At 39.8% G+C, this 14,000-nt stretch overlaps 1 protein-coding gene across 1 annotated transcript in view; it reads right to left on the bottom strand.

The window, feature by feature from the left end:
• Positions 1–2,794: 2,794 nt before the first annotated feature.
• Positions 2,795–14,000, bottom strand: part of LOC107747788 (transcriptional activator GLI3-like) — a 264,979-nt gene continuing 253,773 nt past the window's right edge. The window contains exons 11-15 of the mRNA XM_016562379.1: positions 9,141–9,290; positions 8,814–8,978; positions 8,030–8,323; positions 6,215–6,611; positions 2,795–5,353 (exon numbers count right to left, since the gene is read on the bottom strand). Of these exons, the coding sequence (XP_016417865.1) occupies positions 3,042–5,353; positions 6,215–6,611; positions 8,030–8,323; positions 8,814–8,978; positions 9,141–9,290 (3,318 nt within the window). The 3' untranslated portion in view covers positions 2,795–3,041. The remainder of the gene's footprint in view (positions 5,354–6,214; positions 6,612–8,029; positions 8,324–8,813; positions 8,979–9,140; positions 9,291–14,000) is intronic.

Here is a 14,000-nt window from a genome sequence, read left to right as displayed (position 1 = left end):
GTGCATGCAGATTATATTTTAAAGTTGTTAAGCTAAATCAACGAGAGGCTGGTTTATTCTTTCTACAGGCTTATGCTTTAAGCATGTAGAACATATCCGCGTTTATGTGTAGGCTACTCAATATTGGTCAGTCGTGACTCGTATCCGACATGAAGGATCAGTGAATGAAACTGTGACCACAAACATCATCAGGTTAAATGAACAAAAGACGATACGCGTTCACACAGTTTACTTCATGTAGACACCGATGTTTCAGGAGTTTAGGACACATGCTTATTCGATAACTGTTTTATTTCCTATTTGGGTGATGTATATTTATTTTTTAAGTTTAACTGTTTTTCAAATCCGTTGTTAGATGCCAGTGTTTCCTGTCATAGCTATACAAAGACTTGATTTGAAAACAGTATCATAGCTATTAAACTATCTTGTTAAGAAAAATGTTTTAGCTTAAAGATGTGATTTTATTACAAACTATAGGCATTCTAACTGGGAAACATAACACTTTTTTTTTTTTTTTTGATTTTTGTTTTCCAACAAAACCAGTTGTTCGACATGGGTTTGTAGGTGTGGCCTGAGAGGTGCGCTCCTGAGCTCATTCCGAGTTTTGACAGCAGCGTGTGAGGATGATCTGACGGAAACAACGTGAGATGAGAGGGTCTTTTTATTTTGTTTAACTTGTGACAAACTCTAACTAGTTTTAAATTGCAATGATAGACTACAACAGATTTTGACAAGTATCTTATTCTGATGTTTTAACGAACGTATCTGGAAGGATACTTTTTGTTTTAGAGCATGGTGAGAAGTCAGCATTTTTTTCTTTTCTTTTCTAAATGGTAACAAACTCTAACTTTAAAATTGTAACTGCCGTATTTTTTAATGAACGTATCTGATACTTTTTTTTTTCTTTTTTTGTTTAGATAGATGGTGGGGGTGTACAGAAACAGGTGTCCAAACAGGTGTCCATTTATGGTAGGAGGGAGGTTTTTTTTTATGACCCTCATCAATCAAATTTTTGACACATAGTCGACTATACTCTCTCTCACATGAATATGTTGGAACTGATGCGAAGCATTAACTCAGCTCAGGGCAGAGAAAATAGCATTGCATTATAAACAGCCAGAATAAATATTGCACACAGATTGCACATTTTTGTTGATAATCATTTTGAATTTTTGAAGATAATCATATATGTTGCATTAAAGCACTGTTTAGTATTACCTACTGATATTGTGTTTTACTGTAACTTCCTCTTCTTGTACAGTACATTAATATCAAATACTCACCAGCAACAACAACCATTTCATATTTTTATTTTGTTTTATTTTTTATTAAAACCATACAAACATTTGTTGTAATCTGATATATAAAAAGAGCGTTTAGACTTTGTTCCCAATCTAAGGGTGCTAGGCACCGTGATTCTATTTTGATCACATGTTTGAATACTTGTACTAATTCTGACCCCCTGATTCCACCTAAACTCTTAACTAGTCTACATAATGAATATATATTTACAAGCATAAAAAACAAATGTAATAACTATCAAAAACAAAATTTCTCAATGGCTAACCAACAGAATGTGGTGTTCCATGTAACATGTGAAGTCACAAGACTCTTTCCATACACAATTTGTTCCTCTTTAATTCCTTAAAAAAAAACAAAAAAACAATTGGCAGTGTCTCTTTTGTATGGACAAGCGTTGATAAGGCACATACCTTAGGCTCAAAGCCTCTAGTCCTTTTAAAGAGGAATATGTCATACCAGTTCTATGTTCAAAACTAAAGAAAGATGCTGATACACAACTACAGAAAATTTTCAAATAACCATACAGAATCAAACAGAACCTAATTACGAGAGTACACATTTAAAAACTGTACATATGCAGGTAGAAACTGCAGGCTAGTTTTAATACTGCTAAAAAGTCTCTTAGCTCTTGAAGTGGAGCTTGAAGTGTCTTGGTGTTTATAATTTTCCTTATTCAGAAATGGGGAAAGTAGAGTTTTTTATAGACAAGCAAAGACAGACTAAACTGCTGTGACAAAAACAGCACACAACTGACTGATATAAACATAACAAATAAAATTACTGGTATATTTGGATAAATTTAAACATGACTTGATACCATTGCTTCAACACATTTTGGCCACACATTAAAAAAAATAAATATTTGTGCAATGAGCAACATGTTGAGATTGACTCATGACGACAATGCTTTTTTTGTCATGTAATGCATCAGCACCAGTCACTAACAATATGATCAAAATTATGCAAAATGTAAATTTTTGCAATATAAAAAATGAAGAAAAATATTAACATTTATTTACAAGGATACAGTAAATATAATCAAGATATTAAATGATCAGCTCTAGCATTTTGCTCTACACTTATACCCTTGCACAACAAAGTCGTCCCTCTTACTTGCCATGTTGGGAAAAATTGGTCAACAACATTTGGTAAGACTTATATAATCACTGCAACATTGTTGATATAAGACACTTAAGAGACATTTAGACATTTTAATCAAAATATGACACTTGGGCCTGTTAAGAGTGATATTCGACCCTGTTTTGACCTGATGATAGTTAAAGTCTGTGCATATTCACACCATCTTTGTAGTATGCAATGCACTCAAAAGTAAAGATACATAATACAATGAGTTAACCTACTCAGTTTAGTGAACACTGTGTACACTTAATAAGGAAATTATCATGCACTTGTAGCAACAATGTACAACAAAACATAAAAATATCACCAACACAGAGAATACCGTTTCAATGTGATAAAAAGAAGACCAGTGTCTCCATCTGTCATCGTCATATAACAATATAAAAGAAGGGTTTTAAAAATAGCCTCTATTCAAGAAATGGAATGGTTCTATTGGTCAATGCCTCTAGGAAGATGAGACAGGTTTAAGATTGTGTACCAACTCTTTGTCATCATCACCTAATAATCTATTTTAATGAGTATAAAGCAATAACTTTCTTTCTCATCCCACATCTTTACATTACATACACAAGTCTGTTAAATGAGGGGGAGTGCACAGATTACTGCAAAATAGCCAGAAATTTGCTTTCTTCTGCGAGGGTGGTGAGGAGGGAGCTCATGTCACCGATAGCCATGTTGTTAGTTCCTGGATGAAATGAAGCTGAAACAGGAGGAGTAGTCAGCCGAGAGGAAGTTCTAGACAGACCCTGGAAAAAACTGGGACTGATTATGTCAGACACCACACTACCCTGCTCATAACCATCCTCAAGGATGGAACAAATATCTAAATCAACATTATCTAAGACACCTGGGCTTTCTTCTACTGTACTGGTCACCTGATCAACCCCAGGGGACAGAAGGACCTCAGAAGGTGTTTCTGTCTTAGATGTCAAGCACTCCATTAGACCTGACTGTGCTATGTCATGAGAAGATGACGTTTTGGATGTGTCAAAACACTCAGCAATAAACACAGGCTTTTGTCGCTGGATAGAAGAGCGAGTGTTGGTATGAAGGCGATCATCTGCCTCAAGCTTCAGTCCTGAAACCTGATTTGCAAGAGAGTGATTGGTTCCATTTCTCAAGCTTTGCTGCTGGCATGAATGTGCATTATGACCGTTGATATGCTGCTGAATGAAGTAGGGTTGTGTGTGATTTAAGCTTCTATTGCCACTATTGACAGGTGGGTGAGTCATAGGAGGTTGGGCCTGGTGAGGCAGTAGTGTTGCCGGAGACAAGCTGCAGTTAGCTGGACTTTGCAACAAAAGGTTGCTGCTGATTTGATGTGTCATTGTTTGATTTTGTACGAGGTTAGTTTGGGATATAGTAGTCTGTTGGGTACAGCTAGGACGGAGGGGACCCAAAAAGATATGAGAGAAATCTGGTCGACCAAAGTTGTTGCGCCTTGATTCCAGTTTGGAGGTTGAAGAAGACTCAGTCTTAATGCCTGGATTCGTCCTGGACTGTTGTTGGGATGGCTTTGCAATTTGTTGATGTTGCTCTGGATGTATGCACCTGTAGTTCATACCTGCCATGTGTTGGACACCATCTCTACAAAGAGTTGAGTGTTGATCCATGAACTCTGTATGCATTTGTTGCTGCACAACCATGTTTCCAAAGCGACCAAAGGCGTTGCTCACTATACCATTCTGGTTTGACCATCTTCCGCACCTCTGAAACTGCTGCCTGGGAGGAGAAACATCAGCACTACCAGAGGTCACTTCAATACACTGGATGGGCATTACATCTTTACTATTGCTTTCCCCTTCTGACTCCTCCTGTTGCTGTTGTGGGTTGAGGAAGTTATGGACATCTGCAGTACCCTGGCCAAAACTGGATCTATGGGGACTGGAATCACTGCTATGGTTGTCTTGGTTGTGATCTGATTCTTGATCTTGGGAATGAAGATACTGTACCAAGTCATCCGGCAGAATGTCTTCATCAACATGTAATAGAAGACCATCTTGGTCTACTGCCAAGTCCTCAAGTGCTGATTGCTCCATAATGCTGGGAGGGCAAGGCGACTGTAGACTCCCCTGAAAGATGTAGTTCCGTAAGCTCAGACTGTTATCTTCTACATCTAAATAATGATTACCAGCAATATGGGGTAATAAATTCATGTTGTTTAAACTGCTGAAACGCTGTAACTGTGGCAAGCCAAAAGCACTAGTATCCCGTGTACGCACAGGGTCACTGGCTCTTCGATCATTATTCCCTGGACCTTCAACAGGGTACAGTCCCCTTCGTTGATATACTGCTTGACTGCCATGTAAGTTATGCGTACCATCACTACAGCGACGTGGCCTGACCAGTGGTGGTAGTGTAAGTTGGCCCATGTTCTGTTTATCTTCCATCAAAGCCAGATGAGTCTTTAGGCTCATGTGCTCCATGTTTGGCAAGGGTGTGGGAGGAGGCCCACCTGTAGCAGCGGCATACTTGGCCTTCAGGTGATAGTGTTGAGCCGGAGTGAGGTTCAGAACACCTCTTGCCCCCATCCCACTTCCTCTGATACCTCCACTTCCACCGTACACCATCCCACCTGAACTTCCTCCACCTCCACATTGGCTGGCTTCACTGGAGCGTCGTGAGGCGTCAGTGGAGATAGGGTCATAAGAGTCAGTGGCACTGAGATTGTGAATACGCCGATGGTGGCTGTGCTCAGACTGCGAGGCCTGGCTAGAACGGCGGCTGGAGAAGCAGGGGGAGATGCCAGAGGATCGACGACTGCTGCTCAGGTAGGCCGAGCTGGTGTTGCTGCCACTGCTGTCCCGGCGCTCATGCAGCAAATTCAACACTGTCAGCTCTGTGTTGGATGGCTCAGGACGTGGAGGAGGCTGGGGAACCCCCACAGAACTACTCCTACCAAGGCATGAACCTAATAATGAGAGATACTCTTATTAGGAGAGGTTAATGTTATCATTATGATGCCATTATAGTCATAATTAGGCATTAATGGGTAAGTTCATCCAAAAATGAAGCTAAATGAAATGAAAAATGAAGAAATAAAGTACATGGATTGTATTTTGTGTCAAGTTTTACTAATCTTGATTTCTCAAAATGGTCCTGATTTCTTCTTTTATGGTCCGAAAAAGAAAGAAGGCAACACAGCATTTAAACAACACCAGGGTGAGTAAATGATTACTTAATTTTCATGCTTGGGTGACCTAACCCTTTAAATGTGTAGAGATCAGTATATTGAGAAAGCTCTGAAAGTAAGGATGTACTTGCACTAGGCACGGGTGCTTTGTACCATGCCCAAACACGATTGTACCCCCTCCCCACTCGCTGCTAGCCTGCATTCATATTGCACATTCATATTGCACTTTCCGGGCCTGAGCACGTCTTTATGATGCGACTGTTTTAAAGAAAACAGGATCAAAAGTGCTCTCACTCAGCATCACAGAATCCATCGTAATGTAAACTCTGTGGCTTATTATTTTGAGCCAATTGGGGTGTGGTGACACATGGTCCACTCACATGCGTAATATGTTGTTTAATAGATCTTGGTTGGTAGATTGGTTAAGAGATATTGGTTAAATGGAACAGTTGCATAATTGACGTCATGTGTCTCGAGTTCCGTAATCTGGCATTGTTAGTGCTCATAATATATGAACCGTGCCTGAGCCCACCTCTACAAGCGGGCCAGGGAACACTAGTCAAATGAACTGAACATTGGGGGTCAAACATGCTCGGGTACGGTTCAGATTGCCTGGTGTGAGTACACCCTCAGACTTACCCTTTCCTGTGAGGGCAGGCAGGGCCTGGCCTTTAGGGGGCATTGTTGGGGACATATGTCCTAGCCTAGGCACAGCTCCATTCACCTGCCTTAACCTCTCCATCTTAACATGCTCCATCCAGCGTAGGGGCCGTCCTACACTTCGGCGAGTCTGCAAAGCTAGTGTTGCCACCGTGGTTGTTGCAGTGGATACTGTAGAGTCCATTATGGGGGAATCCTCCTCCTCTCCCTTTCCTTCCTCATCCTCCTCTTCATTTTCCTGGTCCTCAAGAACTGCCTCCTCCCCCGCAAGCCCAATGCTGTTCACAGCAAGCTGGACTCCACGGCTGATATGGGGGCCGCTGGTGGACTGGTCACTGCTGCATGAAGACTGACTGCCAGTGCTTGGCTCAGACGTCTAAAAGGGGAAGAGAGGAGAAAACATTTATTTAAAATTTTATTTAAAATATTTATTTATAATTATTTAAAAATAACAATCCTGATCTTCTGGCACATTTTTTACAGGTGAAATGGATGAATGCAATGAGGAGAGTGAAATGCCATGTTGACAAAATTTCTAAAATTTTGGCATATAATAACACCTAATAGAACCGAGGTCTGAAACCCTACCCTACCCTACTGGAGACCCACTGTCCTCCAATGTTTATTTCCAACCTGCTTGAACACACCTACCTGTAATTCTCAAACTATCTTGAAGACCTTGATTATCTGGTTCAGGTGTTTGATTAGGATTGGAGCTAAATTCTGCAAGACTGTGTATCTCTGTAAGAGTACTGTATATGTAGTTAATGAGAGCAATAACTTTTACACAGTTGTACACAGTAAATTTTGCTGTCTACATAAAAACACTCTTTGAATAACGTTCATCTCCGCTTTTGCACAGAATGTAAGCTAAAGTAAATCACAGAAGTGTGAGAAACCGGTTTTCATTTGCTCAGCAGCTGGCAATGCCAGAACTAAATAACCAACAGTGGGAGTAGAGGTAAGCTTGTTTGACCCATTTTAAGAAAACAGGCCACATGGACAATGGTCTCCTTTTAGAGTTGTTGGGTCCAAATTAGGTTGTTGTCTGTGTTGCAAATGGATAATGGCTGCTAAAGAATGAGCTGTCTTGTTAGTAGTGGTGCAAGAAAGCTTGTATTTTTCTTGATCGTGATTACAATGAGCTGTTTCTGAACATAGGCCTAAAGAATGAACCGGAACACAATGAAACCACAAGTGCAGGCACAGCTCACTGATTTAAAACCAAGTTGCCGAGCCGAATACACATACAGTTACTAGTAGTAGCTTTATCATGCAAGCTGATATAATACTCATGTGACCATAGTCAACAATATTGTGACAAAAAGGATGCACCATGCTACAAATAAAAACATTACTAATAATAATGTAAGAGATGCCATGATGCTGTTGACCATTGACTGAATAATTGTTCCAGATGGCCCAGAATTGAAAGGACAGAATGAGCAGTGAAAAGAGAAAAGATCAGACCTATAATGACATCACCATTCTCACCTTATCACCCACTGTCCTTAGTAAGAGAGGAAAAGTAATGCATGTGGTAGTGGACAAAAAAGATTCAGTTATTAATTTGAATGTGCATTTAGATGTAGCTGGCTGTAAGCAAGTATTAGCTGAGCAGTTATGAAACCAGGAAAGGAAAGGGTAAACATTAGTAAGACAAAATATTTTTTATTTTTTTTATTTTAAGTTTAGTTATTTATGGAGTTGAAACTTTAGCATAGCAAACCATCATTTTTTGGTTTTCATTTGTTTAAATTTCTGTTTGTTTGTTTAAAATGGAAGGAGGCTTACCATGGGCTTCTCTGTTTTGATTGACTTGACTTGTAGATATTCGTCTTGTTTCGAGGTAGCATGATTATACTCCCTTTGGTCAGTGATCAATCTGAGAGGCAGTTGTCCCGGTGACTGACCTTGTCCATTTCCTCCAGGTTCTCGGGGCTGAGGTGGGGGACGCGGGTATGTATCTCCACGCTGTTTCTTGGTAACATGTGCTTCAGGACCATGTACAGTCTTAACATGTTTCCGTAAAGAGCTGGGATCAGTGTATCGTTTAATGCAACCAGGGATTTTACACACATAGGGTTTCTGAGAAAAAATAAAAAGAGAGGGAGCATTGGCATGTTATAGAAATAAATGTCTGCTAACTCTTTTAACAACTTAAAGTCAACATGAATGGTAGTTCCAATCCAATTTAAACATTTGATGTATTCTGAGTGAAAATAATATTCAACAATAAAATTAGGAAAGAGCTAGCTGGACATGATTGCTATATGACAGGAAGTTGAAAGGGCTGAAAATCAAAACAGCTTGTTGATGTCAGCCAAAATGGAAAGATCTAGAGTTAGAGCAGGTCATCAGATTTTGGAAGAAAATTTTACTTTATTAAAGGTGTTGTTTTTCCTGTTACAATAATGTGCACAGTTGAATCGTTCACGATAAGACCAGGAACATGTAATAATAAAGTAAATATAGTCAATTTTGATTTCATGACTATAATTTCTTCTTGTCCAAACCTGAGAGTGTTAGAAGCAAAGTACATTGTTTAATACTTGGTATATTCATGTATGTGAATTACCTCATTGGAGTGTGTGCGATTCTGGTGTTTGGCTCGGTCTGATGCATTGGAAAAGGCTTTGTTGCAGCCTTCATGTTCACACACATAGGGTTTCTCTCCTGTGTGTGAGCGCAAATGTGTCTTCAGGTTCTCCAGTCTGGAGTAGGCCTTTGAACAGCCTTCAAACTGAGAGAGAAAAGGACACACAGTTATATTGATTTGTTCTAGACAGACCAAGACTGTTGAAACAGGTAGGTTCTCAGGTAAGCCCACATCAAAAGTTGTCCTACCTACTGAAATGAATGTCTGAAAACAAAAAATACCATATGTATTTAATATAATTCTCACCGTGCATTTATGAGGCTTCTCTCCTGTATGTCTGCGCATGTGCACTACCAGCATGTACTGGGCTTTAAAGGGTTTCTGCTCTCTTGAACATTCTTCCCAGCGACACACAAACTCCTTCTTTTCTCCATGGATGTGATCATTATTTATGTGCTATGAGAGGAAGAGAAGGTCAAAGTTCATGTTAATGAATAACATGATATATGGCAGAAGACAATTCTACTTTGTATGTGAAATATGCAATGGCATTATTGTGCCAATAGAGGGCCTCAGGATCACAAAATTGAGCCTTAAACAACTGCTCATCAACTGCTTAACCACAGCAAGCACTGCAAGTCTACTGTAGCTTAATGTTTCACCCCAGACATTAACACATTAATAATATCTATGTAATATCTGAACTTATGGAAGAAATTCAACATTATAAAACCAGGGTTTACACTAAGGATGATGTCCAAAGTTAAAGTGTCTTGTCTACTGGTCAGCAGCAGCAGTCTTTAAGGGAACTTACAGAACCATCTGGATCAACATTGAAATGCTGTTTAAAATCAAAAGAAGCCTGTCTTTATCTTCAATGTGTCTTTTGTCAGGCTTTACATGCAGTTTGTATAGAAACCAATGTCTGCCACATAATAAAAACAAAATCATGCTTTGATAAAAAATAATTATGACAAAAATCAGAAATTATAGCATACTAAGTCATACTTACGAGATAAAAAATTGAAATGGTAACATAAAAAGTCCAAAATAGTCAGAAGTCAAAATCATGATATACTAAATCATAATTATTACATAATTATCAATGACAAAAAAAAAATCTAAATCGTATGATAAAAGGCTGATTATAAAACAAGGCTAAGAAATTTGACCATAATTTGGAGTTTTTATGTCATTGTGATTTACCAGATTATATATGTGATGGAAATGGGCTTTATGGGATTTATAATCATTTAGTTCTGAACACTTACTTTAAATTACTTTATTTTATTGGAAAACATTTCTATTTTTGAGTATTTATGTTTGAATGTTTGTGAAAAGTAATTGATAAAACTCTTTTTTTCTGGTTAGTGTATGATCCTTTCTTTCTTTCATGTTTTGTTTTTACAAACTGCCTGCTTCTCCTCACACCATTATTCGTTCTCATTTGTCATCTTTCAATTTCCTTTTCTTCTCTTTCTTTTCTCTCTCTCTCTCTCTCTCTCTCTCTATCTGCTCAGTATGCTCAGTCTGCTGTGAGTGAGCATGGTTTGTGAGTCTCAGTGTCTGATTTAAACGGGATTTCAAATAAAACCCTGTCACCTCCCATCACTATAGTGATGACAGTTGTGCTACTGTGGCAATTTTCAATCTAAGGCTTCAGGAGGGGTGGAGCAGGAGTGGGGGATGCATTTGGGGGTGAAAGATGTCGAAAGATTAGTGAAAGCATCTCTAATGCCAGAGCTTTCCACCTGCAGCCTATAGCACCTCTATTCACCCCTCTTGTTGATACTGTCACCTCTGGCTTAACCAAACCCCAATACTTCCTCTCTTTCATTTGCCATTTTTCTCTACTTCAAGCCATCAGTTCCCTGTTGCGTTTCTCCTATCTTTCTCTCAACATGCTGTCTCTGCTTAGGTCCTTCTCATTTTTTCTATAGAACTTTTTTTTTTGTCTGGCCATCTTTGTAACACACACACACACACACACACACACACAGTGAGGGAGTTCTGAAGAGTTGAAGGTTTCAAAGAAAAACACACATTTTCATGCAAACTGAGCAGATGAGGTCAGCATCTGGCATCCACACAAAGACAACAGTGTGCAGCACTTATGAGTGCTTTTCCTGTCATGAAGCCATTTGATTTCAAAGGGACAGACACAATATCCTGAACATAAGTGAGCAGGATTAATGAATTCTAAAGCAATGGAGCATCTCCGCAAGAGACAGAAAATCTTGGATGGAAGACAGGGAAGAATATACGAGAGAAAGACAGACAGACAAGCCAAAAGACAAAGACAAAACAGAAAAAGAAAGACAGTCAGTGAGTTGACTTCCCTCACATACAGAGCAGAAGAGGGGACAGACCAGAGTGACAGCAGGAAGGCCAAGAAAAGGCAGAGTAAAACAGCTTCTAAAAAAGAGTGAGAGGTGGCAGCAGAGACAGAGAGCAGAGCTCATCCTCTATTCCTCTTCATGACACAAAGGCGGCCTGCATCACAGTCCTCCCTGTCACCTCGCTGCAGTTGCAGCCAAACTTTCACAGAGTTTGGGTGAGGAACATACACATTTGTGTGTGCGCGAGTGAATGTGTATGCAGACACTCTATTTTTGCACTTCTGCATCACTAGAAGTCGAAGTCGGACTGTCATTCAAACCTTTCTTTTAGACAAAAAGCCAAACTTCAATCACATGTCTGGGTTGATTTTACGGCAAATGATCACCATGAGAATGTCCTTAATTGAAAGCAACTGTCCAGATTTCAGTTTGTATTAACATCTAATTATTTTCACCCATAAAACATGGTGTATAGAACTACTTTATAAGGCCAATGTATATTTCTGTTTTGACATGCTTAGCATGTATACAACCAAAGGCATAGCCTTTTAAAGTATACTCCACTCAATAGTGTGCGTGAACACAGGCAGTCGACACCGCGCACTGCAAAGTTTCATCTTTGTCCAATGTCTGCGCTGTTTCTCTCCAGACATTATGACCAATAAAAATTAATGTTTAGCCATTTAAACGAGTGTAATGAGACTGACAAGATTCCCAGTTCTATAAGTACAATAGATGTCTTTGCATTTTTTTTAGAAAATATGTTTTCTTTTTTCTTATGTTGATGAAAGTATTATTAAATTAGATAAAATGTCGGTAACACTTTCTACCCTTACGAATACCTTTATAATGTATTATAAATACGGGCTTCATAGAAAGTGTTACCAAAATGTCTAATAGCAGCATAGGATCTTTTAAAAGGCATATGGAAATTTTCTGCTAAATTTTTGGAAATCGCAGATTTTAAACAGGTCTAAGAATAGCAATTAAAAACCCCAAACTTGAGTGCATTCCCTTGGATTAATGAATATTTGTCAACACTCGATTTAAAACTTCTCTTTCATCCTCCCTTTTATACCTCACTCCAAGAGGGATTCCCTGTGGCATGTGATCTGTCTGCCGGCTCTGTCGCTCGATAATGTGGAGAAAGCGGCAGAGAGAGATTGAAACACATCCCTGAATGCTGGTATACTCACTTGTACAAATGAGCTTAATGCTGTCATGCGTGATGCATGACCTGGCCATGCTGATAAAAGGAGGGAAAAGGAAGGGAGGGAAGTGTTAGGAGGGGGGTGACACTAATGCCCTGATGGCCTGATGTAATGGCAATGGTTATTGAACGGATGATAGCGTTGTTGTAAGCGAGCGTGGCTGCGGCCGAGGGAAATAGACTAACAGGTGCTGATGCTATGCTCACAGCTCCGAGGAGAGATCTATTAATCTCTGGCCTGCCACGGTAGAGGACGACCACAACCGCTGGGACTCCCAGATTCGTAGGAAGGAACAAGATGCTTACTTTTATTTGTTTATTTTCATGTTTGCTGCATGCAAATACAAACACATACACACTGGGGCATAACTCCAGATATACATTTTGTTTTCCTACCTTACTGTTGAGCAAAATTGACTGTGTGAAGTAGAATATTTTCAGATTACCTCTTTTCAACATAGTGCACACATGCATGACTGCCCTAATTTGCAGTTCTCTTAAATTAATTTGTATTGTCTTCTTATCTGGCTAGTTTTTCTAGGCCGTGGCCTGCACCATTAAAATGCAGTCATGCATGAGAAGTGCCTGTTTTCAACAGCGTTTAGCGTTATCAAACACACAGTAATAAATCGTGCTCTCTTTTCTCACGTCAGTTGCTAAAGTGCAATGAAAAAAGCGGGAAAAGCTGACAAGAGGCATAAAAAGATGGAGCGCAAGAGGGAGAGTGAGTATGAGAGAGTAACAATAGTAATGTGCACGGGGGGAGTCAATTGGCATGTGTAATTCAGCGCAGCCTTTTAATCTCTGTGTAAGATACTCCAGACAGATAAGGTGTCTAATCCTCTGTCTGATCAAAAAAGAATCTACATTTTGCCAATTAAAGGGTCCTTGCCAGCAGCCAGATAGGGGTCCGCCTTCCCACTCAGCCCTAGTTTATTTCCCCCAGCACAGGGAGGAGCACAGAGTATCTTAAATATGCCATTCTTACCATACACACACAAGGACATAGACCACCCCACAGCGCCACCATCAGTCAGAACCACCATGAGTGTGGAGGGAGAGACAGAGTCTGAGAGAGAGGATCTGAAATTAACTCTTGCCAAACAGCAAATGAGAGTACAAATAGACTCTGGAGGGGGGAAAAAAGGATATAGGTCTAAATATGACAAATGAGTTATCTCAAATGAGTTTAAAGGGGTCATATGATGCTGCTAAAAAGAACATTATTTTGTGTATTTGGTGTAATGAAATGTGTTTATGCAGTTTAAAGCTAAAAAAACACATTATTTTTTACATACTGTACATTATTGTTTCTCCTCTAAGTTGAAAGTTGAAAGTGAAAGTGGGGAAGTCATTGCCTAATGGTTAGAGAGTCGGACTCGTAACCCAAAGGTTGCGGGTTCGAGTCTCGTACCGGCAGGGATTGTAGGTGGGGGGAGTGAATTTACAGCGCTCTCTCCACCTTCAATACCACGACTGAGGTGCCCTTGAGCAAGGCACCGAACCCCCAACTGCTCCCCGGGCGCCACAGCAAAAAATGGCTGCCCACTACTCCGGGTGTGTGTTCACGGTGTGTGTGTGTGTTCACTGCTGTGTGTGTGCACTTTGGATGGGTTA

This window comes from Sinocyclocheilus rhinocerous, unplaced genomic scaffold, assembly GCF_001515625.1.
Source record: "Sinocyclocheilus rhinocerous isolate Xijiao unplaced genomic scaffold, SAMN03320098_v1.1 scaffold3546, whole genome shotgun sequence".
Taxonomy (NCBI): Eukaryota; Metazoa; Chordata; class Actinopteri; order Cypriniformes; family Cyprinidae; genus Sinocyclocheilus; species Sinocyclocheilus rhinocerous.
The sequence above is the reverse complement of the archived record's forward strand: the minus strand, read 5'-3'. Positions and strand labels throughout refer to the sequence as shown.